This window comes from Gambusia affinis, linkage group LG03 (genome assembly GCF_019740435.1).
Source record: "Gambusia affinis linkage group LG03, SWU_Gaff_1.0, whole genome shotgun sequence".
Taxonomy (NCBI): domain Eukaryota; kingdom Metazoa; phylum Chordata; class Actinopteri; order Cyprinodontiformes; family Poeciliidae; genus Gambusia; species Gambusia affinis.
In genome coordinates, this window is record NC_057870.1 from 30,637,669 (window position 1) to 30,663,634 (window position 25,966).

The following is a 25,966-nucleotide window of genomic DNA, read 5'->3' on the forward strand; positions in this document are numbered from 1 at the left end:
TTAATAATATCTATTTCTCGTTTCATAAATTTTTATGATGTGAAGAACTTTGAACTTCCTTGTTGCTAAAATGTGTTTTACAAAAGAACTTGACTTTGTTGATTTAAAGTAATTTATATTATTATCTATAAAACAATAGTGATTTATTTAAAGTGTTATTAAGCTAATTTAACCATTTTATGCTTCAAAAGCAGTATAGCTGCTCCCAACTTTTCTCACTGGTTGATGAAGGTGCAACGCTCCGACTGATGGTTTCAAAGGCTTTATTAAATAAATTTTCTGTAGCATAAATGCTCAAGACCACCGTGAACACTGCAATAAAATACACGGTAACAAATATACGTCAGTAAACCGTCATGTATCCTTACATGAATTATTCAAATGAAACTTATTACACATATACAAACACAAGAATATTTCAGTCAATTGTCCATACCGTATGCCTCTCCAACCAGAAGGTTAGGAGTTGCTAGAAGTCCATTGTCTTTTCAATTACTGCTTGCACACCAACTGAATGAAAACGAAACTTAAAGTCCTATATCAAAAAGCATCACGTGACCAAGTGATGACCTAATTGCTTGCGTTCGCTACACTGCCACCAAAATTACAAAAGGTTTATTTTCACCATATGCAAAGAAATAAAACATGTAATTTTCAATAACTTCAAAGTTAACCTTAACCCAAAATTTCCATAAATAGATCTTACAATAGGTGACTGATTTTCATGTTAATGCTGAGTTATTTTGAATAGTATTCAACTAACACAACTAATTTCTGCACTGGATGCTCAAGAAATGAAGGCTGTGTTAAGCGCTCACCCTTTGGTCCTAACTTACTTTGGCCTACTTGTATTTTCACCTTTCGTACGAGACCATCATCATCTTCTAGTGCCTCAACTACTCTAGCTAGTGGCCACTCATTTCTGGGAGTGTTTTCATCCTTGACGATGACTACATCTCCAATATGCACGTTTCGTCTGGTTGCATGCCACTGCTGAGAAGGCTGATGTTGGTCAAGTATTCTCGGCGCCACCTGTTCCAGAACTGTTCCGAGAGATACTGTACTTTTCGCCATCTTTTTCTTGCATACAGATCTTCTTGAACGAACTTTCCTGGAGGTGGAAGGGGTATTGTAGATTTCATAGTAAGCAAGTGATTGGGTGTCAAGGGTTCAGCACCTTTGGGATCAGTTAGGGTGTCTGTTGTCAGCGGGCGACTGTTGACTATGGACATGGCCTCATAGAAAAACGTTCTTAAAGAGGAGTCATCCAGTCTTCCGTTAGCCTGAGCTAAGACAGAACTCATCACGCTCCTTGTCGTCCGAATCTGACGCTCCCATATGCCTCCCATATGGCTGGCTTCCGGAACATTCATAAGGAAGTCACATTCCTTTCGAGATAGGTCGCAATCCTTTCCTTGTCAAGTTCCATTAAGCACTTTCCCAACTCACTCTTTGCTCCTACAAATTTGTGCCTTGTCAGATCTAATTTGTCTGACTGTTCCTCTTATTGCGATGAAACATCTTAATGCATTTAGAAATGCATCAGTTGTCAGGTCGTCGAGCATCTCGATATGAATGGCTCTAGAGCTTAGGCATGTTAACAACAGCCCATATCTCTTGTACTCCTTTCTACCTTGTTTCGTGTAAAAAGGGCCAAAACAGTCAATGCCTGTATATGAGAAAGGAGGAGATGGCTCTATTCGATCAACAGGCAGGTCAGCCATACGCTGTTCTTCAGTTCGACCCCGCAGCCTCTTACAGGTCACGCAACTCCTGATGTGCTTGGCCACAACTTTACTAGCACCCATAATCCAGTAGCCATTGGCTCTGAGATCGTTCAGTGTTTGCCCTCGGCCTTGGTGCTGTGTTCTTTTATGGCAATGATCAAGTATCAGATGCGTTATGATGCCTTCTTTCGGGAGTATTACGGGATGTTTGAACTCTAGTGATGCTGATGACCTTCTTAACCTGCCACCAACTCTGAGCACTCCGTCCTCAAGAAACGGATCGAGTTCATACATTTTGTGAGTTCTCCTGAGTTTTTGTGATTGGCTGAGCAGCTTTAGCTCTTCTCCAAATGCTTCCATTTGTGCCAACTTGATCAGCACGAGAGCTGCTTTCTTTCGCTCCTCCACTGTAACAGGCCCAGATACGTCCCTAAGAGCCAGCCTCTGAATGCGAGCAATGACATTAAGGCAAGTGACCCAGTCTGAAAACCTTGCCAGCCTTATCAGGAGATTATCTTCCTGCACAACATCAGTTTTCAGGATTTTGACCTCTGGGTCACCTATGAGAAGCTCTGGGGTTGTTGGATTAGTCACAATTTCTTGTTCCCATAAGAACTTAGGTCCCTTTAGCCAATCTGATGCCATCAGATCTGCCACCTTGAGTCCTCTTGAAGCATAATCTGCCGGATTTTGACTTGTTTCAACGTAAAACCATCGATTGGGGTCAGTAGAGTCTATGATCTTCTGAATCCGATTTGCAACAAAAACGTGAAAACAGCGGGCCTCATTCTTGATATACCCCAGTACCACTTGTGAATCCGTCCAAAAGTACTCAGCATCGATCTTCAAGTCAAGCTCTTCTCTGAGAACTTTACTTACGGCTGCAGAGATTGTGGCAGCGGTGAGCTCTAGACGTGGAATACTGACAATCTTCATGGGTGCCACCCTAGCCTTGGCCATAACTAAAGTGCAATGGACTTGTTCTTCAGCCACGATCCTGATATACGAGCACTGCCCATAGCCATCGTTACTGGCATCGGAAAAGTGATGCAGCTCTATTTTCTGGATCATGCCAAGATTGTTGGGAACAAAGCACCTTGTTATTTGAGCGGTTTGAAGATTGTTCAGGTCATTGAGCCATGCCTCCCACTTCGGCCTTAGCTCCGGCGGACAGGCTCATCCCAACCTACACCTCGCTTGCACATTTCTTGCAAGATTCTTTTCCCAGTCAAAATGTAGGGGGCCAGAAATCCTAGCGGATCATATATGCTGGCGACTGTGGATAAGATGCCTCGTCGAGTGGCTGTTCTTTTTTGTTGGACCACATTGAATGAGAAGACATCCTTTTCGATGTTCCACTTAACTCCTAGCACTCTCTGAGCTGGTAGCTCTGCGTAGTTTAAGTCCACGTCCTTGACTTGTGGAGCACGCTCACTCTCTGGAATGCTCTCCAAAACCTCTTCGTTATTGCAAATAAACTTGTGCAGACGCAGCTGTCCCTTCTGACAGACTTCTCTTGCTTCATGAACAAGTTGCTTGGCCTTTTCCACGGTGTCCAAACTGACAAGACCATCATCCACATAAAAGTTTCTGCGGATGAAGCTTGCTGCCATGGGGTACTCATGCTCATATTTGGTGGCGAGGTATTTCATACCGTAATTCGCACAACCTGGCGATGATGACGCTCCAAATATGTGCACCCTCATGCGGTATTCCTTGGGCTCACTTGCTGTGTTCCCATTCTCCCACCACAGGAACCTCATGAAATCCCGATCTTCTGGAGTGACATGAAAGCGGTGGAACATTTTCTCCACGTCGCAGTTGATTGCAATTGGATACTGTCGGAACCGACACAGCACTCCAGTCAAGGCGTTGGTTAAATCCGGTCCCGTGAGAAGGTGGTCATTCAACGAAGTGCCTTCATATTTGGCAGAGCAGTCGAAGACAACTCTAATCTTTTCTGGCTTTCGCGGGTGGTACACTCCATGGTGTGGTATGTACCAGGTGTTCCCATCTTTTGATGTTGCATGGACTTCCTCTGCATCACCATCTTTGAAAACATTGACCATGAACTGACCATAGTCCTCCTTGTATTTGGAATTTTTGTCCATTTTTCTTTTCAGATGTTTCAGCCTAACTGTGGCTAGATGCTTGTTGTCAGGAAGCTGGGGACGCTCTCTGAAAGGCAGAGGCATCTCCAGATGACCATTGTCATTATGATGGATTCCCTCTTTCAGAATTTGTAGGAACTGAACATCTTCTTGGGAGATCGTTACATCTGTAGGATTTGTATCCTGAAAATCTCTCTCAAGAGCCTTAATCGCACATACAGGTGTAATAGGTGGAATTTCCTTTACAGAGGTGCGATAGCAGAATCCTGCATTTGTTTCTCCACCAGTATTAGGCGTTTTGGCACCAACCACGCTCCACCCGAGGTCTGTTTTCACTGCATATGGCTCATGCTCTGCTCCGGATACGACTTCTTTTGGTTTTAGAGCTCTGACAATCGTAGCCTATTAGCAGTCCAGCAGAACAGTCTAGCAAATCTGGCATCTCGTCAGCTATGCTAAAATGTGTCCATCCTTTGGCTGTTTCGAGTTGGAATGCTGGTCTTCTCCAACGGAATATCGTCTCGAGTGTAAGCTGGTGGTAGTTCAATGCATTCTTTGGAACTGTATCCTCTGACCTTTAACCCACAGGCTCTGTGACAATTCACTATTGACCTGTCAGTCATTGTTGACAACTTGAGCTTAATTGGCTCAGTGTGTGCTTCTAGTTTTTCACACACATCTTCAGTGACAAATGTATTGCTACTTTGTGTATCTAACAGAGCATACACTAAGATCTCTGGGCTACTCTTAACAGTACTAGACAGCCACACTGGGACAATCATTGAAGTGTGTTCAGCATTCGCCATGTTCATACTACATGAAGCAATAGCGGTACTGTCTCTCTGTTGGTTGGCTTCAGGCTTCTCCTCTTGAGCAGTTCGTCATGAAGCGGAGTTGGATGCTTTTTCTACAAACATTGCATGTAGCCTTTTTCCGACAATCTTTTGCAACATGGCCAACTCTCAAGCAGGCGAAGCACATCTTGTTGGTTTTCACAAACGCTTTCTTCTCTTCAAGAGTCAGAGCAGCAAACTTTTCACATTTGTAAATGAAGTGGTTTTCTTGACAGCATATGCATTTTATTTGATTCTTTGTTTGAGCAGCAGGTGAATTATTTGTCGAGCCTGCTGATTCACCTGAATTCTTAGCTGGAGGATCTTTCCTTTGAGCAACCCTTGTTGTTGTCACTAGGGTTCTGGCCTTGATGCGTTTTACTTCTGTGCCTGGTTTCTCGTCTGTCTTCTTCAAGGCATGAAGCGAGGAAACCGGGTTGCAGGCAATGCGTGCCTCCTCGGCTAAGAAGTTTGAGAATACTTCAAAACTTGGGTATGGCTTGCAGTCATCCAATTCCTTGGTGACAATTCGATTCCATCGAGTTGTTACCCAGTCAGGAAGTTTCTGGAGTAGCTTTTGATTCTCTTCACAATCGTCTAGAACTTTAAGACCTGATATATGAGGCATTGCATTTTTGCATGACACAAGAAAATCACTGAACTCTCTTAATTTTAGTGGCTCTTTTGGTCCTATCTTGGGCCAGCTACTAAGTTTACCCCTAAAGGCTCTTTGCACTATGAATGGGTGTCCATAGCGCTTGTTCAGTGCATCCCAGGCTTGCGTATATGCTTCATCATCACTTCGGTAAAAAGTTCCTTCCAGCACAGACAGCGCATCTCCGCTTATGTATTTTCTGAGATAAAACAGTCTATGTGCTGGGCTTGTACAGGTAGTCTCTATTAAGGCTTTAAAGCTGGTACGCCATTCAGTGAATTTCAGCGGATCACCAGTAAAAACGGATGGCTCCGGTGCTGGAAGTCTTGTCATCATCAGAGATTCTTTGAAGGCTTGCACTAGCGTCGCATCATTCAGCTTTTGCTCTGACTGTTTTTCAGAACGAAGAGGGACTGGTGTTTCAATCTGAGCACATGGCGCTGGGTTATACTGAGTTTGGAACTGACCTGGAGACAGAGATATACTTTTCCTTTCTCCTTGGGGCTGACTTGGAGGCAGAGTTATTTCTTGCTTTTCTCCTGTTTCAACATTCATTTTCATTTCCTCCTCCTCATACACATCATATTCAGCTTGCATAGCTTCCAGATCCCTTTGGTTTTCCAACATTTTCAACTTCTCTTGCTGAGCAAACACTTCCTTTCTTTGTGCAGCTATTTCACTCTCTCTGTTTATTTCAGCACGTTTGGATGCTAAACGTGCAGCTACTTCCGTTTTTTTTATTGACATTCGACTTCCTGCTACGCTACCTGCGCCAGCTCTCGATACAGTAGACCCATATACTGATTTCGCATCATCTCTCTGAAGTAATTTGATGAGCGATTCCTTCACTGCAGCAGCATCGAACTCTTTGCCTATTTCTGAGCAACGCATTTTCAACAGAGCAACTACTTCCTTAGTTACTGAGGTGCAGCTATCCATTCGCCGTCTTATGTCTTGGCTTGGTGTGGTCAATGCACGTAAGCTTTCATACTCCTGCTTTAGGTGTGACTCATATCTTTCTAAAGTAGTTGTCATATTTTCAAGACTCTCTTTGTCACATTCTTCTTTGAGTTGACTCCTAATGTACTGAACCTCACCTTTAAAGCTTACATAAGTTAACATAAACTTTCTTTCCTTTTTGGCACTCTCTTCTTTTGCATAGTTAAGCCACTTTTCGGTTGGTCTACGCTCTCTTTCTGATCGCCTAGGTTGTTCAGATTCAGAAATTGGTTCCTGACTCTCTACACTATGTGCTTGCAGACTGTTACAAATTTCAGCAATGCGTTCTGTCATTTGGTCTCTTAATGTTGCATCTGTTTCAGTTTCTAACTTTGTTTGTAAGTCTATTTTTTCTTCTTCAAGAGCCTGAATTACTCCCTCAAGTACAAGAGCACTCTCTTCACTTTGATCCATTTTCTGAATTATTAATAATCAAACTCTTAAGCAAAACCTTAAACTAAACTTGTGCTACAAGTTAACCTCAGTAATAATTTCAAATATCAAGCATACACATATAAACCAAACAAGAAATCCAAAGTAGAAATATCAAGTCCCTTAATAACACAGGCCAGAAATATTCACACAAAACATGTACACAATGGCCTTTCACACTTAAATTCAAATATTTACATGTGATAATGTTTCTTATCAACTGAAAACCTGAAAGCCAAGGGCTTGGTGATACCACTCACGACCACGGCGCGTTGTTGCCCTCTTGTGTTGACTTGTGGAAACGGCGCAGTCTCAATCCTTGTCCTCATTGCAAGCCGACGCCATATTTTGCAAGTCACTGCAATCGCAACGGTCCGAGCAGATTGCAAGGTTGAAAGACGAACGGTAGTTTCTTTAAGCTGCAGGCGAGTTGTAGCCTTCAAGCTGCAACGGTCCTTTTCCCCTCTTCCCGATCCATCTCAGCATGGCTGGCGAGAAGTTCACAGCTTGCTTTCACCGCGCGGCCTCCCTCGTTGTTCTCCGGCGTCGAGCCGAGCTGCGCTGTTAACGGTGTACGTGTTCACTATAGCTGCTCCCAACTTTTCTCACTGGTTGATGAAGGTGCAACGCTCCGACTGATGGTTTCAAAGGCTTTATTAAATAAATTTTCTGTAGCATAAATGCTCAAGACCACCGTGAACACTGCAATAAAATACACGGTAACAAATATACGTCAGTAAACCGTCATGTATCCTTACATGAATTATTCAAATGAAACTTATTACACATATACAAACACAAGAATATTTCAGTCAATTGTCCATACCGTATGCCTCTCCAACCAGAAGGTTAGGAGTTGCTAGAAGTCCATTGTCTTTTCAATTACTGCTTGCACACCAACTGAATGAAAACGAAACTTAAAGTCCTATATCAAAAAGCATCACGTGACCAAGTGATGACCTAATTGCTTGCGTTCGCTACAAGCAGCTAATCTGAAAATAATTGGACATTATGGTTAAAGAGGATCAGTGTTTCTGTCTCCAATATGTTTTTACCAAACTATTTGAAAAACATGAAAGTTTTGAAGAAGGAAAACTTTAACCTGATAATGTTTCCAGAAAGGCTCATGAGGTCGTTAATGACTCGTGTCCATATTGTTGTTGCTCATCGCTCTCCGTCTGCAGAGGCTCCAGGTCTGTTGTGTCTGGAGCCTGGAGACGCTCCACCATGACGCTCCTCTGAGCCTCTGGGGCTGCAGAGGACGAACAGAAGGAAAAACTGGAAGGAGGAGGACGAGTTAGGAAAAGAAAGGAAGAGAAAATGGGAACAAACATTCAGTGGGTTTAAGATTTAAAAAAGGAAAGAAAGGAAAAAAGTCCTGAGTCTCGATTTCAGATCAAAAGTTCTTTTGAAAAGAAAAACAAAACAAGCTTTTAATTTAGCCCATATTTCTATTTTTAAAAATATTTTTTTAGTAATTTGATGTAATATTGTAATTTTAAATGTTCTGTTTTATAACTTATTGAGGGCTTGCAAACATCCATCTGTGTTTAATTAATCTATGCAATATGTTTCACTTAACTAAAATCAGTAATAATTTAATTTACTGAATGAGTTTGTAAATTAATATTTAGAGTAAATTATTGAGTTTTCTCTTCACAAAGTGAATCGGATCAGAACATGTTGTTCTCAGAAACATCTAATTCATCAGGTTACTGTAAAAGTTACATTTTAATGTGAATTAAATTCAATTTGTGGAAAAGTTTCAACACAATTATTTGCAACTGTTTCCACAAAATGCATTTTATATCAACAAACTATTAAAGATCTTTATAAAGCATGATGTCAGATAGAAGATGAGAAAGTTCTGCTTATTTTAGATTAAATTTATCTGCTGTTACTTTCATAACTAATATAGAGCTGCAAATATAGATACAGAAGATATGTCATTATTAGACCAGCAGAGTCTAATAAGGACTTGATAAAGTTTTGATTTATTAGGACAAATGTCAGCTGATTATTTAAGTTCCTACATCCAGGTTGTCATTAATTTGTTGACATTTGTTTCTCACTGCAACATTAAATGTTTTATTAAGAAAAAACTTTGAAATGTCATTTTATAAAAACATTGGAAGATTTCTGTTACGGTTCACAGTAGAAAGACGGTTACTTCTTTTATTCATCTATTTATGAAAACTGATATTCTTTAAAGTCCAGAGATTTAAACATCCAGTTCAGTGTCAGCAGAACATGTTCAGGATAAAAAGTTATTTAGATTCTTTCTTCATTTGAATGTTTAATATTAATGTAATAAAATCCATTAAGTCTCATAGAAGTTATTTATTTCCCTGAACTCAAAGATATTGGAATAAAAGAATCAACAATGTCCTCACAGCGCCACCTGCCTGAGACAAACAGTCACTGCAGATATTAATCTAATTTTCATCACTTTATTGAACGAAACTTCACTGATCCAGCAGACTGGAAAATCCAATCAATGAACAAAACTGAAGTCAGTCAGTGAGATCTCTGGATGACAATCAGAAAAACTTTATGGAGTTTTACCAACAATTATAAAATCATAAGAACTAAAAGGATGAAAGATTTTCTCTGATTGGCAGAAAAATCATCAGATAAAATAGGAAACTGAAATAACAAGCTTTAAAACTCACTTTGTTTCTTTACCTTTTGGTAGATAATAAAAGTTAGTATTCAGTATTAAATATTAACACTAAAAGCATGAATGTAACTTTGTTCACTGCTCATATTTAACTGACTGAATGTAGAAAACAGGAGGCGAGAATCAGATTGATTTGATAAAAGAGATAATTAGACAAACTACCAGCTTCAGATCTGAATGAAATCAGCAACAAATGATTTTTAAATTATTTACAGTTTTGTTGAAAATAAACATGAAAACTTGTTTAGTTTTTTACCAAAATTAAATTTTTCACTTACAGCTGAAGATAAAAAGTGTTTAAATATTTTATGCTGAATATTCATGAACAGAACAACTCTATGGTTATTGTTTGTAGTGATTCAGAAAATGATTTGTGCTCCTTATAGAGTTATAAAACATTTTGTTTATTAAAATGTAAGGCAGCTTTTTACCAAGAGAACAAGGAAATTATACTGCAGTAAAACAAAAGCACAGAGTTCACCTGGAAGAGTTACACAACATCCTGTTTGACTGGAATCGTCACTGAGAGAAAGTGAAAGTATTTTATCTGAGTTGATCGGAGCTGAGACGCCATTACAGGGAGGAGATCTGAGCTGAAACACGAAGGTTTACTGGATCTTAAAGAAAAAGCTGCAGAAACTTTGACTTGGTGAGTTCTGGTTCTGGAGTGGTTCTGTAGAAAATGGCAGAGAGAGCTCTGTTTGAACGTTTCCTGAGCTGCCATATTTGTTCAGAGACTTTCAGAGATCCTGTGTCTCTGAGCTGCAACCACAGCTTCTGTTCAAACTGCCTGCAGAAATTCTGGGAACAAACTGGAAACAAGAATTGTCCCATCTGTAAAAGAAAATCTTCTAAGGATTTAACAGTAATAAATTTCTCTCTGAAGGACCTGGCTGATTCTTTTACTGGAAGACAGAAATCTGGATCTTCAGAGACAGAAACAGGAGAAAAGCAGCTGATGGTCTGCAGTAAACACCAAGAAGACCCTAAACTGTTCTGTGAAGACGAGCAGAGAGCTGTGTGTCCTGTCTGTGAGTTTTCTCTCCACCAGAGTCACAAAGTGGTTCCTGTTGAACAAGCAGTCAGAGATCTGAAGCAGCAGCTGAAATCTGACTTAGAGTCTCTGCAGGACAAGAGGAACAAACACAAACAAGTGGAGAAAACATACCATGATGTGATTCAACACTCCAAGAAGCAGCTGCTGTCCACAGAGAGACAGATCAGAGCAGAGTTCAACAAGCTGCACCAGTTCCTGAGAGAGGAAGAGGAGTCCAGACTGGCAGCTCTGAGGGAGGAAGAGGAGCAGAAGAGGAAGACTATCAGCAGAGAGATGAAGAGGATTGAGGAGCAGATCTCCTCTCTGTCAGACAGCATCTCTGCTGTTGAAGAAGAGCTGCAGAAAGACAAGGTGTCGTTCCTCAGCAGTTATAAAGCCACTCAGAGCAGAGCCAGAGGTCAGAGGTCACTGCCAGATCCACAGCTGGTCTCAGGAGCTCTGATAGATGTGGCCAAACACCTGGGCAACCTGTCCTTCAGAGTCTGGGAGAAGATGAAGGACCAGGTGAAGTTCAGTCCCGTCATTCTGGACCCAAACACTGCACGTGGATGTCTCTACCTGTCTGATGATCTGACCAGCGTGAGACGTGGAGAAACAAAGCAGCAGCTTCCTGATAATCCAGAGAGAAACATGAAGTACCCCAATGTTTTTGGTTCTGATTGCTTCAGCTCAGGGAAACACAGCTGGGAGGTGGAGGTGGGAGATCATCCTGTCTGGATTATTGGTTTGGTTAAAGAGTCTGTTGACAGGAAGGGAGAGATATATCCTTCACCAAAATATGGAGTCTGGTGTTTATATCATCATGATGAAAAATACATTAATGGTGATGGTAAAACTGTGACAGTGAATAAAAGTCTCCAGAGGATCAGAGTCCAGCTGGATTATGACAGAGGGGAGGTTTCCTTCTACGACTCTGAAGACAAGAGTCACATCTACACTTACAGAGACACTTTCACTGAGAAACTCTTTGCTTATTTCAGTGTTGGAAAAGCTGCTGATGCCAAAACATCTGAGATCAAAATCTATGAAACTGATTTTTCTGTTTAAAGTTCAAAGTTGTTTTAATTCTCTGAATCATTTTGTATTTTTAAATCAAAGTTTCTATTTGCAGTCAAACAAACTTTCCTTTTAAATCTTTAATAAATATCCTTGATCATTTTAAGGTTTTTAACTTTTATTTGAAATTAACAAAAATAAATCAATAAAATATCTTGATTTTAAATTTTTCTGTTGTCTGAAATTAGTAGAAAATTGTTAATTTTATGATTTTTTTTGTCTTCAGTTTTTCTTTTCAATTGAATGGAAAAAAAAACTGTTAATTAATGTTCAGACTATTAACAATATTTAATTAATCTTTATCCAAAATTCTCACAACCATTTAATATTTCTTCTTATTCTGTTTAATTCCAACAAAGATGATTATTTTTAGTTTGTTTCTGTGTTTTGTAAAAACTGTTATTAGAAGTTCAGAAAAAGGATCAAATATTTTTACAAGTTGTTAACTGGGTTCTCTAGTCTTTTTAAAATTGTTTAATGATTTATTTTGCAGGAAAACATTTATTAATAAATATTCAGATTTACTTTTTTCTCTGTTTTCTGTTATAATTTTTCTGTTCTTCAATCTAAAACTGATTTCTATAAAATTTAAACAGTTGCTGAAAATCATTTTGTTAACTTTAAAAGTTCCTTCTTTGCTTTAACATGTTTATTTTAATTTGGCTGTTGAATAAAACTCTGAGCTTCACTGAGTTTCATGTTTCATTATGAACACATCTAGATATATTTCAGTGAGAAAATGTCTGATGATAAAGAGTCACTGAACTGAACTGAACTGTTTCCTGCTGCAGGATGGAAAACCTTCAGTCTTCAGGTATTTCCTTTGTATAAATTATTTGAACTTGTTATTCTGCTAACAACGTTTTGGAGAAATTATTCCCTTTGAAAGATTTTGTGATGAACAAGAGCAGGAAAACGTTCTGATGTCCTCACAGCGCCACCTGCTGGAGACAGATGCACACTGCAGAGATTAATCTATTATAATGTATTTCGGGGGGAGAGGTCGAGAAGAACAAGTCACTTTTTGAATCTGTGTGACATCAAGGAGGTCCAAAGTCCAGTGCTTCCCTCACGTTCCCAATGCAAGGACCTGTTGGGGATTCTATGCTACCACCTAAATTCCCTTCCACTGAAAACTTCAAGAGGCGTTCAGGGACTGATGTGAAAGGTACAGAGACACCTGCAGGCTTGTAACTATCATCTGAGTATAGCTACAAGATAAACTGGAGCACACCCACCTGGGACGGGTTTGCTCATTGTTTGGTGACATTTGGTCTGACTCCTGTTCTGGTTTCTGTGCAGCCCGCTGAACTCCAGCAGCTCCTCCCTGTTGGAGGATAATAAACCTTGAATTGCAGGGAAATATATCTGTACAGAGAGTCAAGTGTCAATGTCCAGCACTAAGTGTGATCATAAACATGTTCATCAACTTTACATTTAATACTGAGATCATCCAGAGAGTAAAGTTAATGTCATCTGATGAACTGGGCTGGTGGCAGGTTCCAGAGTTTGGTTTGAAAATGTTTTTAGAAGGTTGAAAGAATTATTTATGCAGATATAATGTCATCCATTTTAATTTTAGCTTAAAGTTAACCATGTGTAACAAATAATGAGCACAGGATAAAAAATGGTGCATAAAATTAATGTCAGGCTTCAGTTTCAGCCACTCTTCCAGTTTAAACATCTAAAATCAAATAACCTCTGTTTAATTCGGTTTAGCTGTAAACAACTATGAAAGAACAGAGAAGTGCTTCTTGAAGAGACTGATTTTATTTTTACTCAACAAAAGTGAAGGTTGCTGATCAGAAGCAAACACTTGCTGTAGCGATGCTGCAACAGGATATAATAAAGGCTGGAAACACTGAGAATGGAAAGAAACAATCTGACCTGTAAATATTGAGAAAGACCCAAAGAGTCTCATTTATAACATCTGAACAATTATTTTCTTCCTTCACATCTGATATTTCTCACATCAATCACTTTCTCTTCTTAACCCTGTTCAAACAAACTCCAACAGAAAACATCAGAATGACTGGAGAGGAGCTAAATCTGAATTTATTCATGAAACCTTCAATAAAAACATGTCAGAAAACACAATATTTGATTTTACAAAATACTGTAAAACATACATTTATCTGTTTACTTTATGTTAAAATATAAGAAGTAAAAGGTAAAAGAAAAATAAACAGCCTAGTTATTTTGCATTTGTTAAAAAAAATCTGCCTAATGTGGACTGTATAATAATCAGAATGGTTCTGTCCAACTGTAAAAAAAAAAAAAAAATTAAAAACGTCGTCCAACAGCACCACCTGGTGGATGAAAAACTCACAGCAGATTGTTTAATTTGGCACGTGACAGGTTAAAGTACAAAAACTCAGACATTTTTGGACTGGTTTGAGACGCCAGGACTTGATTTTAAATCTCCGTTGAAAAACCAACAAATATTTGGAAGATTTTTAGAAGAAGCAGCTGAAACTGTTCAAGTAATTCAAAATGGCAGAGAGAGCTCATCTTGAACGTTTCCTGAGCTGCCATGTTTGTTCAGAGACTTTCAGAGATCCTGTGTCTCTGAGCTGCAACCACAGCTTCTGTTCAAACTGCCTGAAGAAATTCTGGGAACAAACTGGAAACAAGAACTGTCCCATCTGTAAAAGAAAATCTTCTAAGAAGAATATAGGAATAAATTTCTCTCTGAAGGACCTGGCTGATTCTTTTACTGGAAGACAGAAATCTGGATCTTCAGAGACAGAAACAGGAGAAAAGCAGCTGATGGTCTGCAGTAAACACCAAGAAGACCCTAAACTGTTCTGTGAAGACGAGCAGAGAGCTGTGTGTTCTGTCTGTGAGTTTTCTCTCCACCAGAGTCACAAAGTGGTTCCTGTTGAACAAGCAGTCAGAGATCTGAAGCAGCAGCTGAAATCTGACTTAGAGTCTCTGCAGGACAAGAGGAACAAACACAAACAAGTGGAGAAAACATACCATGATGTGATTCAACACTCCAAGAAGCAGCTGCTGTCCACAGAGAGACAGATCAGAGCAGAGTTCAACAAGCTGCACCAGTTCCTGAGAGAGGAAGAGGAGTCCAGACTGGCAGCTCTGAGGGAGGAAGAGGAGCAGAAGAGGAAGACTATCAGCAGAGAGATGAAGAGGATTGAGGAGCAGATCTCCTCTCTGTCAGACAGCATCTCTGCTGTTGAAGAAGAGCTGCAGAAAGACAAGGTGTCGTTCCTCAGCAGTTATAAAGCCACTCAGAGCAGAGCCAGAGGTCAGAGGTCACTGCCAGATCCACAGCTGGTCTCAGGAGCTCTGATAGATGTGGCCAAACACCTGGGCAACCTGTCCTTCAGAGTCTGGGAGAAGATGAAGGACCAGGTGAAGTTCAGTCCCGTCATTCTGGACCCAAACACTGCAAGTGGATGGATCTACCTGTCTGATGATCTGACCAGAGTGAGATATGGAGACACAGAGCAGCAGCTTCCTGATAATCCAGAGAGAAACAGTAATTATACCTGGGTGTTTAGTTCTGAGGGCTTCAGCTCAGGGAAACACAGCTGGGAGGTGGAGGTGGGAGATCATCCATACTGGGAGATCGGTTTGGCTAAAGAGTCTGTTGACAGGAAGAGTCAGATATCTTCCTCGCCGGAAAATGGAATCTGGTGTTTGCTGCATCGTGATGGAAAATACACTAATGGTTATAGTCAGACTGTGTCAGGGAATAAAAATCTCCAGAGGTTCAGAGTCCAGCTGGATTATGACGGAGGGGAGGTTTCCTTCTACGACTCTGAAGACAAGAGTCACATCTACACTCACAGAGACACTTTCACTGAGAAACTCTTTGCTTACATTTATGTTTTTGATGCTGCTGATGCCAAAACCTCTGAGATCAAAATCTGTCAACCTGAGATTTCGTTCTAAACTTAAAGTGGTTATTCTTATTTCTCTGAATAATTTTTAAAAGTTTAGATATGCATTTCTATTTGGGTTCAGAACAATATTTTGGAATATTCTGGATCATTTTCAAATTTTGGGATTTTGATTTGTAATAAACAATCAGAGTTCACCAGTGAAATATACATTTAAGATTGACACATTTAAAATATGTTCTGACTTGAGTGAAATTATGAATTAATATGAAAAAATAGTTATATTTTTGTTTAAAATTGAAATTATTTGCAAGAGGAGAACGTGGTGTAAAATATTGGCTCTGAGGAGCAAGACAATTTGGTTCAAATTCTGTATTTGAAGGAGCTAGACAGGTGACACTGTGTTTTTTAATTGTAATTATGAGATGTACAAAATTTCATAATTATGAAATGTACAAAATTTCATAATTATGAAATGTACAACATTTTTAGAATAATAATTTTTGAACTGGATCAAATATTTCATGATCATAATCCGTTTTTATGCACTAAACTGTAATTAAAATTTTTAGTTTGTTTTTAGTTCTGTTTTGTAAAAACTGTTCAGAAGTTCAGGAATGGTTCCTGGCATCAGTTTTGTTTTTAATTGTTGTGACGATTCACAGCAGGTACTTACAGTAGTTCAGTATTAAGTTATGTTGACCAAATGCTTTAAATTTCAAAGGATTTGTTTCCTGAATCATTTATCAGAATCAGTTCATTTTCACCAGCAGATGTTTTCTAATAGGATTCTGTCAGAAACTTGGAATCGTTTTTCTGAACAGATCCGCCATTTAATGTGTGAAGCGGTTGCTAACAGAGTTGTCCTGATATCTGCCTGTTTCAAAATACATTACAACAGACAGGAGTCACAGCGCATAGCATAAAATTCTGTGGTTCATCTTCATCGGTGAATCACAGTAAAAGTATTAATACTGTGACAAAACCCTCAAAACGGAGCTTTCTGCTGTCTCCCTGTTATGTCTGTTGATAAAGAAACACTGTTCTGAATGTTTCTTGTTTTCAGAATAAAAAAGCTTCAGTTTTCGTGTCTTTTGTGTACAAATGGTTTGAATTTGTTATTGATCTACAGTTGAAGCTCATACATTTATTTCATTCAGCTATGATGTCTTCACAGCACAACCTGCTGGAGGCAAATACACACAGCAGAGATTAATCAGATGTATTGAAAACATAAATGATGTGTTGTAGCCTCAAAGCTTCACTGTGTGTGAAACGGCTGGAGAACGGACATTTCAGAGCATCCCCTGAAGGCAACATCGGGAACACCAACGGTTTTTTCCCCCAGTTTGTCTGTTTAAACCGGGTTCAAAGTGCCGTTTCGAGTAGTAATTTACCACAAACAACGTGTATAAAAACGATAAAGAGAGTTTAAAGAACAAGAGGAGAACATGGCGGAAAATATCAGCACCGAGGAGCAGGAGAGGTCGTTATTTTTGGTTCAAATCCGGTATTTAGAGGAGGAGCTAGACAGGTGAGACTGTGTTTTTTATATAAAAATGTTACAAAGGGTTTGTTTTTGCTCTAAATAAAAGTCTAAGTGATTTAGTAAGTCTAAGAAATGGGTTTCAGCTAATTTATGATGCTAACACAATGGACAGCCACTTCCAAGTGCCTTGTTGTTGCTATGACAACTGAACAGATTATGCTAGTTGAGGATAAAAATATTTAAATGTCCATTGCCGTTAACTAAAATACACAGATAAATCACCAAGGTCTGTGTTTGATATTTCATTACAATATTTGGTGGGCTGGACAATTTTAAGCGTAAAACAAGCAAGTTTGAGAAGTACTTTAGCAATAGGACAATTCAGTGTTTTTACACGATGAAGACATAAAAACATTACATTGCACTGGTATAATGAAGAAAAGTTATAAGTTGGACCATAAACTAAAATGAATGGTGTTCAAATTATTATTAAATTATTTTTACAGTTTTGATTTAAAGAAAGGCAATGTTTGAGCACTTTTTCAGCTTTCTGGAGTTAAAAAAAAATGAATAGTACTGGAAGTTTGATTCCAGCACTTTTCATAAAAAGATCTTTAATGTATTTTGGTTTTAAGGATGTCCAAAGTGCGGTGTGGGGGAAAAAGCCCTGGCTTGAACTGCTTTCTTTTTTGGGCCCCAACTCCAAGTTCAATACAGATAGATATTTTTGTTATTATTATTAAAGTTTGTGGTTTTAATCGGCCTAAATTTATTATTGACATTATTTTCTTGTAATTCGGTTTCCTAATATTTAGCAGTATACTGTAAACCTTTTGATTTAACTATTTAATGTAAACTATTCTTTTATAGTAAAACAAAAACGTGGCATCAGGTCATTGAAACTGACACCGTTGCTTTTATTTGTGGTCATGAGAGATTAACTGCAGGTGGCGCTGTTAACACATCTGACTTTAACACAGACAGCGTAGCATTCTGGTAGCTGTTCTCTGAAAATCTGACTGGGCTTTGATACAAACCAAGGTTATTTAAATGTGTTTAAAATATTGTCATGTGACTTTCTTTATCCTCCATTATATAATTAAATTGTATTTTATTCTATAAATATGTAATTCTACTAAAAACTGTCTTCAGTCTGGTGCTTTGGTGTCAACTAGTTCCCTTTCTGAAGGTCATTTTTGTTTACAGACACTTCATAATTCATTTTATTTGTTGTTTCTTTTGTTTTGTTTATTCATTTTGGATATTTAAAATGTCTTCCAGTTCCAGTGTTAAATATTCATCAGAATTTAAAGTTTATTAATCTTTGAGAATGTGTTCTTGCATTATTTTGCTGTTAAAATGATATTACCTGAAAATAGTCTCAAAACAATAATATTACCGATTATCACCATAACTTCTGGGATAATTTATTATGATGACAGATCAAAGCAGCTGGAGGCAATGATCTATGAGGTGCCAACAGCGCCCCCTGGAGTCACAGTATTGTATTTTTAAAGAATAGATTTCAACACTGCGTTCTGATTGGCTGGATTTCTGGTTTTAAATGAGGAATTGAACCAACAAGGTTTCTGGAGAGGCAGGTTTGGTCATCAGCCCAAACGTTTTGCATCAGTTTCACAACATTTCACTTTCATTAACATCCGTCAGTCAGTTTTACGAGGCGTTTCTCCTAAAACTCATCCAACTGAAACAGTTTCTCACGTCTCTTCGTCCTGCAGATTTAAGCTGGCAAGTGAAGAGCTGGACAAGCAGAACCAAGAGCTGATCTCAAATTACAACCAGCTGGAGAAGGACAAGAGGGACAAGACCGAGCGTTTGAAACGCTTTGTGGCGGCAAAAGAGAAGCGAATGGATGAGCTGAGCGAGGAGCTGCAGACGCGGCTCCTGCTGGGGAAACGCGGCCGTGAGACGCTGAAGCAGGACCACAGCATCACGAAGCAGCAGCTGCAGGAGCAGATAGACGAGGTTCAGGCTGAGATAGAGCTGCAGGGTGAGACTGACACCGCGTTTACACACAGAGCAGCACTCAGGAAAATCTGACAAATGTTCACACCCAGCATGTTTTAGTATTTCTACTGTTTTTACAAAATAACCAAAATCTTACCAAGTAGTTTTGGTTCAGTTTCTAGTGTGAATTTCTCAGTAGACTTTAAATAAGACAAAACTAACATTTCAGCAAGATATAGAAACTTGTTTTTAGTCAGTAATTCCTTAATATTGGTGAAAAGGTTCTAGTTCTGTTGGCAGATTATTTCACTTATAATAAGACATTTTCCCATGTTTTAAATGAAATAACATTATTTCATTTTATTCAATGTTAATGAATTATTGATTTTATCAGCTGATTTTTCTTGCTGAAACTTACTTATGAGTTTTTGTGCAGCTTTAGATGCTTTGGGTAGTCACCCTGTTCTCCTCCAGATGGAAACTAATTTTACTAGTCTCCTGTTAAGAAGCATTCCCACAGCATGATGCTGCCACCACCATGCTTCACAGTGGAGAGTTTGATTTGTGTCTTGTTTCTTGGCTAAAAAACTCCACCTTGGTTCTTTAAAAAATTGTTTTAATTCATTTTTGTTGTAGGATTTTCCAGCATCTCAACTGAATTCAAGTTTGAACTTTGACTAGACCACTCTAAAACCTTAATTTTGGCCATTTTTGTATGATGTAGAGGTGGACTTGCAGTGTTGCTCTGTATAACCTAAGAATGTTTATGGTTAAGTTTACAAACAGATTGCTCCAGATCATCACACTACCACCACCATGCTTCTCTCCCTTAATGAAGTTATTTACAACAAGCATTTTGCCTTTTCTTTTTCACTCCACTGTAAGCTGATTTGAACAGATTCAACTCTCTCTGTCATTAAAAATTTAAATAAATGAAGGAAAATCCTTCAGCTTTAAGGTTTAAAGTGACAGTAACATATTTGCATCTGCTTAGAGAGCTGTAGACTAACATCTTTCTCTCCTGTTGGAGTGAAGTGAGCTGTTTTCTTCACGTCTCCTCAGCTGTCTGTTTGTTCACCTTGCTGTGTTTTTCCTCCAGCTGTGACTCTGGAGGAGAACGATGAGCGCATCGTGGAGCAGAGGCCGCATGTGCCTGACATAGAATCAGTAGAAGAGGAGCTTCTGAAGAAGAAAGCTGAGCACGACACTTTTATTGGCCAGCTGAAGAGGAACTCAGAGCTGGCGTGTGAAACGTAAAGAATGCAGCAAACGGTATTTAACGCTCTTCTCTTCCTGGCTCTGAGTCGCTGTTGTCTGACTGCAGGCTGATCCAGCACTTCCAGGACTACAAGGAGCACACGGAGAACTGTGAAGCCAACAAGCTGCTGGCGACGGGCCGAGCGCTGCACCTGGAGCAGACCGAAATCGCCGCCTTCCTGGTGAAAGAGCAGGCGACCCTGAGGGAGGAGATCGCTGCCGTGAAGAAGAAACAGAAATACATCAGCTCCACCGGCCGGGGGCTGTGCAGGAAACTCACCCATCTGAGCCACCTGAGAAACGTCAACGAGCAGGTCAGACATGAACCACGGCGGGTTGGTAGGGAGGAACAAAGGAAAACATTTCTGGGCTTTTTCTAGCAAATGTTTTGACTTTTTAAACCCAGAATATTCTTTCAAAAAAATCCTGAGCTTATTCCTAAAATATTTGAGTTTTTTTTCTAGCAAATGTTTGAATTTTCAAACTCAGAGATTTTCTTGTTTTTCCTCCAGAAAATCTATGAGCTTAATATCAAAATTCTAGATTTTTTATTTTATTTTATTTTTTTTGCAATTTTTCAACCTTTCAAACTCAAAAACTTCCAAGTTTTTTCTAGAAAATAATCTTACTTTTTAAATTTTTTTCAAGCAAATTTTTAATGTTTCAATTACAGAAGTTTCCTTGTTTTTTGTGTGTGGTTTTTTTTAGAAAATTTCTGAAATGAATCTAAAGATTTCTGAGTTTTTTGGCAGAAGTGTGTTCCTCTTTTTTTGGATGAAATGAGACAAGCTGGCATCAGCTGCTGTTTCCATCCTGAAGGAAATGCTGCATTAAAAACATTTTTAATTCGTTATGAAACCAGAATCTCTGGCCTGTGGCATCGTCTCTGTGGTGCTTCTCTGCAGGACGTGAAGCTTCTGAAGAAAGCGTTTCTGGAGCTCAAGGAGGAAAAAGAAGAAAGCATCAAGAACCAGGAAGATGCTCTGATTGAGACTGAAGCTCTCAGGTTGGACCTGTTTTATCAATTTAATTTATTAATTCTCTGGATGTTAAATCCTTTCAAAGTGTTTTTAATAGCAGCTGGATGTTTTTCCTGAACAATTTACAGACATTTTATGAGACTTTTTAATGATACAAACTGATCAGAATCACTTTTGCTGTCAGTTTTTGACACTCTGAGTCCAACTGGACCCGGATCTGTAACCGGATAAAAAACGTTCGTTAAAATCAGAAGACGATCCTGAAAATGAGAAAATTCACAACTACTTGTTTTGCATTGAGGTCTGGACTCAATATTTGAATTCATTAAAAGTGGAAAGTAAATATCTAAGCACATGTTATTTCTGTGGCAATCTTTAAATTAGAGATTTTCTGACCAACAGACAGAAATGCAAACATGTGATACCAAATTATAAATGCATTATAACTAATTATTCTGTTGATTGTTGAGACATAAACAAACCAACAGAAATAAATAAATTTGCTTTATTGACCAAGATTTTATGTTCCACGTTGTTCTCTAGAGACATTTGAATTATAGATGTATATTTTTAAGAAACCAATAAAAATTATTATTTTTGTCATTCATATACAAAATTTTTATTGAAGAGGAATTTAAAAACACAGAACTGGCATTCAAGGGTTAACAGAAAAGGAAAATGTATAAATAGTTGTTTTGTATGATGTTGATGGGAGTTAATGCTGAGAAAAAACCTGCAGTTTAATATTTCTTTGACAAGCTTAATAAAGTCGAAGCCTTAATATTTCTTATACTAAACTTGGCTGATAAAAACTCCTGCAATACCAAAAACTTCATCAGCAGCAAATGTTGGTGATATTTTTCATTTAAAGTCTGACAAAACGGTTGTGATTATCTTACCCAACTAAGGCTTGATGTTTTATTAGCTTGTCTGACGGGTGGGATGCCTCAGGGAGGTTATTCCCCTCCTGATCGTATCGTTTTTTAACGTTTAAATGTTCCTTTAGTGATTCATGAAGCCTGCAGGCTCAGATGTAACCCTGAAGTTGAGCTGATTTCAGGGTTTGCAGGCCTAAATGTTCTGTAACCAAACTTTAAAGAAATCTGTTCTGGTTCTGTTTCAGCCAGCAGGTCAGCAAAGTGCACCAGGACTTCCAGCAGAGAGTGGTCGACATCCAGCGGCTGGAGAAGGAGCTGGAGAAGGAGACGGTCAGGAGGAGGGAGCTGGAGGGAGTGAAGGATGAAGCAAAGGTCATCCTGAAGCACATCCTGGAGGTAAAAACACCAGGAGCTGCTTCATTCTGCCCTGCAGAGAACCGAGCGTCCAGAACCTTCGGTCCAGAACCAGAGGAGGAGAACAGGAACCTGCAGGGGGCGCCACTTTACAGCCGACTGACAAATATTCATGTTTATGTTTTACTTTGTAGTAAAAAAAAAAAAAAAACATGTTAACATCTGATCCTTATGGTTTCAGTGACCATTGATCTTATTCAATCAATCAATCAATCAAAATCAAACTTTATTTGTATAGCACATTTCAGCATCAAGGCATTTCAAAGTGCTTTACATCAAATCAAACACAAAAACACGATGCAACATAGAATCAACAATCAAAACACATCAAGTCAGATTCCATCAATAAATTTGGCAAATTAACTGTCAATTAATGAAAAATCAGTTTTAGATTAAAACAGGAAAAAGAAAACATTACAGTAAAAACTGCTGGACCTTCTGCTGAATTCTTCACCGGTCCGGTTTCCTGGTCCAGCTGCAGCGAAATCAGGCCAGACAATAAATCAATAACAATAAACGCATCATCATTATCAATAGACAATGAGTCTGACAGAATTTTCAGTAATTTCTCTGAACTCTGATCCGGAACCGCACAGCATTCTGGGGGATGTAGGCAGAACAAAAACTTTACCTGCTTAAAAATAAACAACAAACAACGTTTTGTGAAAACTGTGGATAAAACAGGTCACATTTCAGAAACTTAAACAAACCTAATCAATAATTATTGATATTGATCGATATGAAACAGTTACATTGTGATGCGTTTTTCTTAATAAAACATCCTAACTTTTCGCTCCAGCGCTGTTTTTTCTGCTGCAGAGTAAAATAACAGTCTGAGGATCCAGAGTAGTCAGAGTCAGAGGTTGTTGTGTCGCATAAATAAAGATTCAGTTTTGAAATCCTGGCTTAAAAACTCTTTTCCAATAAAACACCCAGGCTTGTCTGTATGAGAAATAAAAATAAAACTTTTATTCTTTCAGCAGCTCCCTGTAGGGGGCGCCACAGCTCTCTCCCGTGTTTCTGTCCTGTTTTGTTCCTCCTCATAAATAAACATGATGGCGCTGCCGTCTCCATCAGCTCTCCTTCTGTCACAGATCATCCCTCCATCCTTCCTGCCCTCCCTTCTCCTGTCCTCCATTTTTGACCTTTGACCCCGGATCCTTCAACTCGTCCTCCTTCAGCACTGCAAAAAAACGAAATCTCACCAAGTATTTTTGGTCTGCGTTTAATGCAAATATATAAATACACTTGAAATTAGACAAATCTAACTTTCAAGTCACATTTCATCAAGTTCTAGTAATTCTTAATATTAATTTTAAAAAGTTCTAATTTTATACTATTTCACTTATTTTCCATGTTTGTTCTCATGGATTCGCACTTTAATTCGTAGTTGAATGATTTGCTGAAATTCTGCAGAGTTTTGTGTTTCTCCCAGAGTAAACATCTTTATCAGACAGAGCATCACTAACAAACACGCTGTTCATGGACGTTTGTTTCATAAGAGGTCAAAGGTCACACCCTGAGGCAGCTAGCTGGCGGATTCTGAAGCATGTTTGTGTTTTACAGGTTAAAAGACGCTGTCAGCTGTTTTGTGTTTGTCCTCTGCAGGGTAAGGATGAACTGTCTGTGGCGCAGTGGAAGATCCTGAGGCTGGTGGAGATCCTAAACCGAGCAGCGCCGCAGAACCCCGAGCCGACTACCAGCAGCTTCCGTAATAAGCCCAGAGGACTCCGGAAACGGCACTCCTGTTACCCATGCAGTTCCAGGTACCAGAATCCTCTGTCTTCATCGCCTGCAGCAGGTAGTTTTAGCACCGAATGATGCAGAGAATGTGGGTCAGAGTCGGAGAAAAAGCTCAAAATATTCTGATTACTTGATAAATGTTTGGGGATTGCTGAGCTAACCTCTCCGGCCAAAACCGCCGTTAGCTCCCATGCTAACCGCTCCAGCCCAAACCGCCGTTAGCTCCCATGCTAACCGCTCCGGCCCAAACCGCCGTTAGCTCCCATGCTAACCGCTCCGGCCCTTTGTGAACTGCCATTAGCTCCCATGCTAACAGACAGCAACAGCCACACCTCAGGTTCTTTAAACAAACCACATGTTTTATGCCATGGGTGTTCAAAGTGTGGCGCAGGGGCCATTTGTGGCCTTTGAAGTGATTTTGTTTGGCCCCTGACCTGAAGTTAAGAAAAGTTGAAAGAAATGGGAAAGAAAATAATTGATTCTCCAAAAACTTGTGAAATTGTCAGTTTTTCTTTTGCAAAGGCAACAATCCAAAGATTTGTATGTTTTGGATATTTAGTAAAATACAGATTTTAGGAAAGTTTTGCTTATTGTTCAGCAGGTAAAACTAAAACAAAATAATCACAATAAACTAATTTTTGCACTTTTTATTTATTGAAGTTTGTGGCAGTTAAAATTTGCCTGTTTTGCCCCAGGGGCAAAAAGGTTGGATAAAGTTTTATTCAAAGTGTCATCTTGAATTTGTTGTTGATGCAGTTGTTTTCTGTGTCCATCAGAAATATGAACCCCTCTGGTTCCGACCCGTCTGGCTCCGTCTGACCCGTCAGACCCGACTCCTCTGCGGTCACAGACTGGTACCGGCTCCGCCGGGCCGTAAGCAGGAGCGGTTTAACGAGTCGCAGGGTCCAATAAATGTTCCATCCATTTTGTTCCTGCAGGTGTTTTAATCTGTAGACAGAATCTGCTCCACCTTCAGTTCCTCATCGCTTCATTTATGAGGACGTGAATCTAAACGACGTAAAGCTGCTGATTGGAGCGCATGTCACGTTAATAATCCCAGACACACATTAAAACTGCTTTATGTTGGATGAAGGAGGGTTATATTAGGCTCCCGGACAGCCGGGTCCGTTTCTTTAAACCAACCAATGAACTACCAAGACAAACCAACGGCCAACCAGAACTAACCCACAAAAATCTTTATTGTTTCTCTGCAACTCGCTGGAAAAAATTTTAATATTTCTATCAATATTTCAGCCTGAATGATTTAAACTCTTTGTGGTTTAGAGAAAATCAACTATTAATTCAAGCTCAAAAGTTGATTTTGTTTTTAAAGAAATGAAGGTTTTGGTTTTGTCATCAGTAGTGGCCACATGTCCGTCTGCTAATCGCTAAGCTAACACTTTGTTTAGCAATTTTACTAGTTTTTGTAAAGTTTCAGTTCAATAAAGTTCAACATGTGTGTTGAAGTTTTGGTTTTTGACTGTGAAGAATTCATTTAGTTTGACGTTTACATTCAGGCTCTTATTTTGAAATGGGTGAAGACTGCAGTTCTCTTCTATCAACCTGTTTGGATTTAGCGATGTAGCATTAGCTTATGCTAAATGCTATTTGTAGCACGTTAGCAGAACTAATGTTTATGGTTAATGTTTTAGGTTTAACTGTCTTTTAGTCACTGGGTTTAGTTTAATTCTCCCATCAACAAGAAATTGCTTCAGTAAATCATTAAAAGCCAAACATTAGTAAGACGTTCATGAATGAATGAATGAATGAATGAATGAATGAACGTCTTCATGCTGTTGCTAAATGATCTGATTTTTCTGACAT

General features: G+C 39.1%; 3 protein-coding genes across 4 annotated transcripts; all 3 read left to right on the forward strand.

Moving 5' to 3' along the window:
• The first annotated feature begins 9,956 nt into the window (after positions 1-9,956).
• On the forward strand, positions 9,957-12,234 carry LOC122828489 (zinc-binding protein A33-like). 2 transcript variants are annotated; one of them, XM_044112102.1, is made up of 2 exons: positions 9,958-10,086; positions 10,324-12,234. In XM_044112102.1, exon 2 carries the CDS (start codon positions 10,396-10,398, stop codon positions 11,539-11,541), a length of 1,146 nt encoding a protein of 381 aa, XP_043968037.1. In that variant the 5' UTR covers positions 9,958-10,086; positions 10,324-10,395; the 3' UTR covers positions 11,542-12,234. The 2 variants fall into 2 exon arrangements, with proteins under 2 accessions (XP_043968036.1, XP_043968037.1); XM_044112101.1 differs by having other exon boundaries at positions 9,957-11,700.
• Positions 12,235-13,990: 1,756 nt separating this feature from the next.
• LOC122828502 (zinc-binding protein A33-like) lies at positions 13,991-16,505 on the forward strand. Its single transcript, XM_044112114.1, has one exon. It carries the CDS (start codon positions 14,044-14,046, stop codon positions 15,463-15,465), a length of 1,422 nt encoding a protein of 473 aa, XP_043968049.1. The 5' UTR covers positions 13,991-14,043; the 3' UTR covers positions 15,466-16,505.
• A 183-nt stretch (positions 16,506-16,688) lies between these two features.
• LOC122828503 (girdin-like) lies at positions 16,689-25,071 on the forward strand. The gene is made up of 8 exons (XM_044112116.1): positions 16,689-16,947; positions 18,642-18,913; positions 19,970-20,123; positions 20,195-20,441; positions 21,033-21,133; positions 22,231-22,381; positions 24,008-24,165; positions 24,919-25,071. Exons 1-8 carry the CDS (start codon positions 16,865-16,867, stop codon positions 24,959-24,961), a joined length of 1,209 nt encoding a protein of 402 aa, XP_043968051.1. The 5' UTR covers positions 16,689-16,864; the 3' UTR covers positions 24,962-25,071.
• The last annotated feature ends 895 nt before the right edge of the window (positions 25,072-25,966 follow it).

Bases quoted from the DNA above. Each gene is read 5' to 3' on its own strand.
- LOC122828489 (XM_044112101.1), top strand. From the start codon at position 10,120: ATGGCAGAGAGAGCTCTGTTTGAACGTTTCCTGAGCTGCCATATTTGT.
- LOC122828502 (XM_044112114.1), top strand. From the start codon at position 14,044: ATGGCAGAGAGAGCTCATCTTGAACGTTTCCTGAGCTGCCATGTTTGT.
- LOC122828503 (XM_044112116.1), top strand. From the start codon at position 16,865: ATGGCGGAAAATATCAGCACCGAGGAGCAGGAGAGGTCGTTATTTTTG. The intron at 20,442-21,032 runs GTCAGACATGAA...GCTTCTCTGCAG, and splicing joins TGAGAAACGTCAACGAGCAG to GACGTGAAGCTTCTGAAGAA. The intron at 24,166-24,918 runs GTACCAGAATCC...TGTGTCCATCAG, and splicing joins TGTTACCCATGCAGTTCCAG to AAATATGAACCCCTCTGGTT.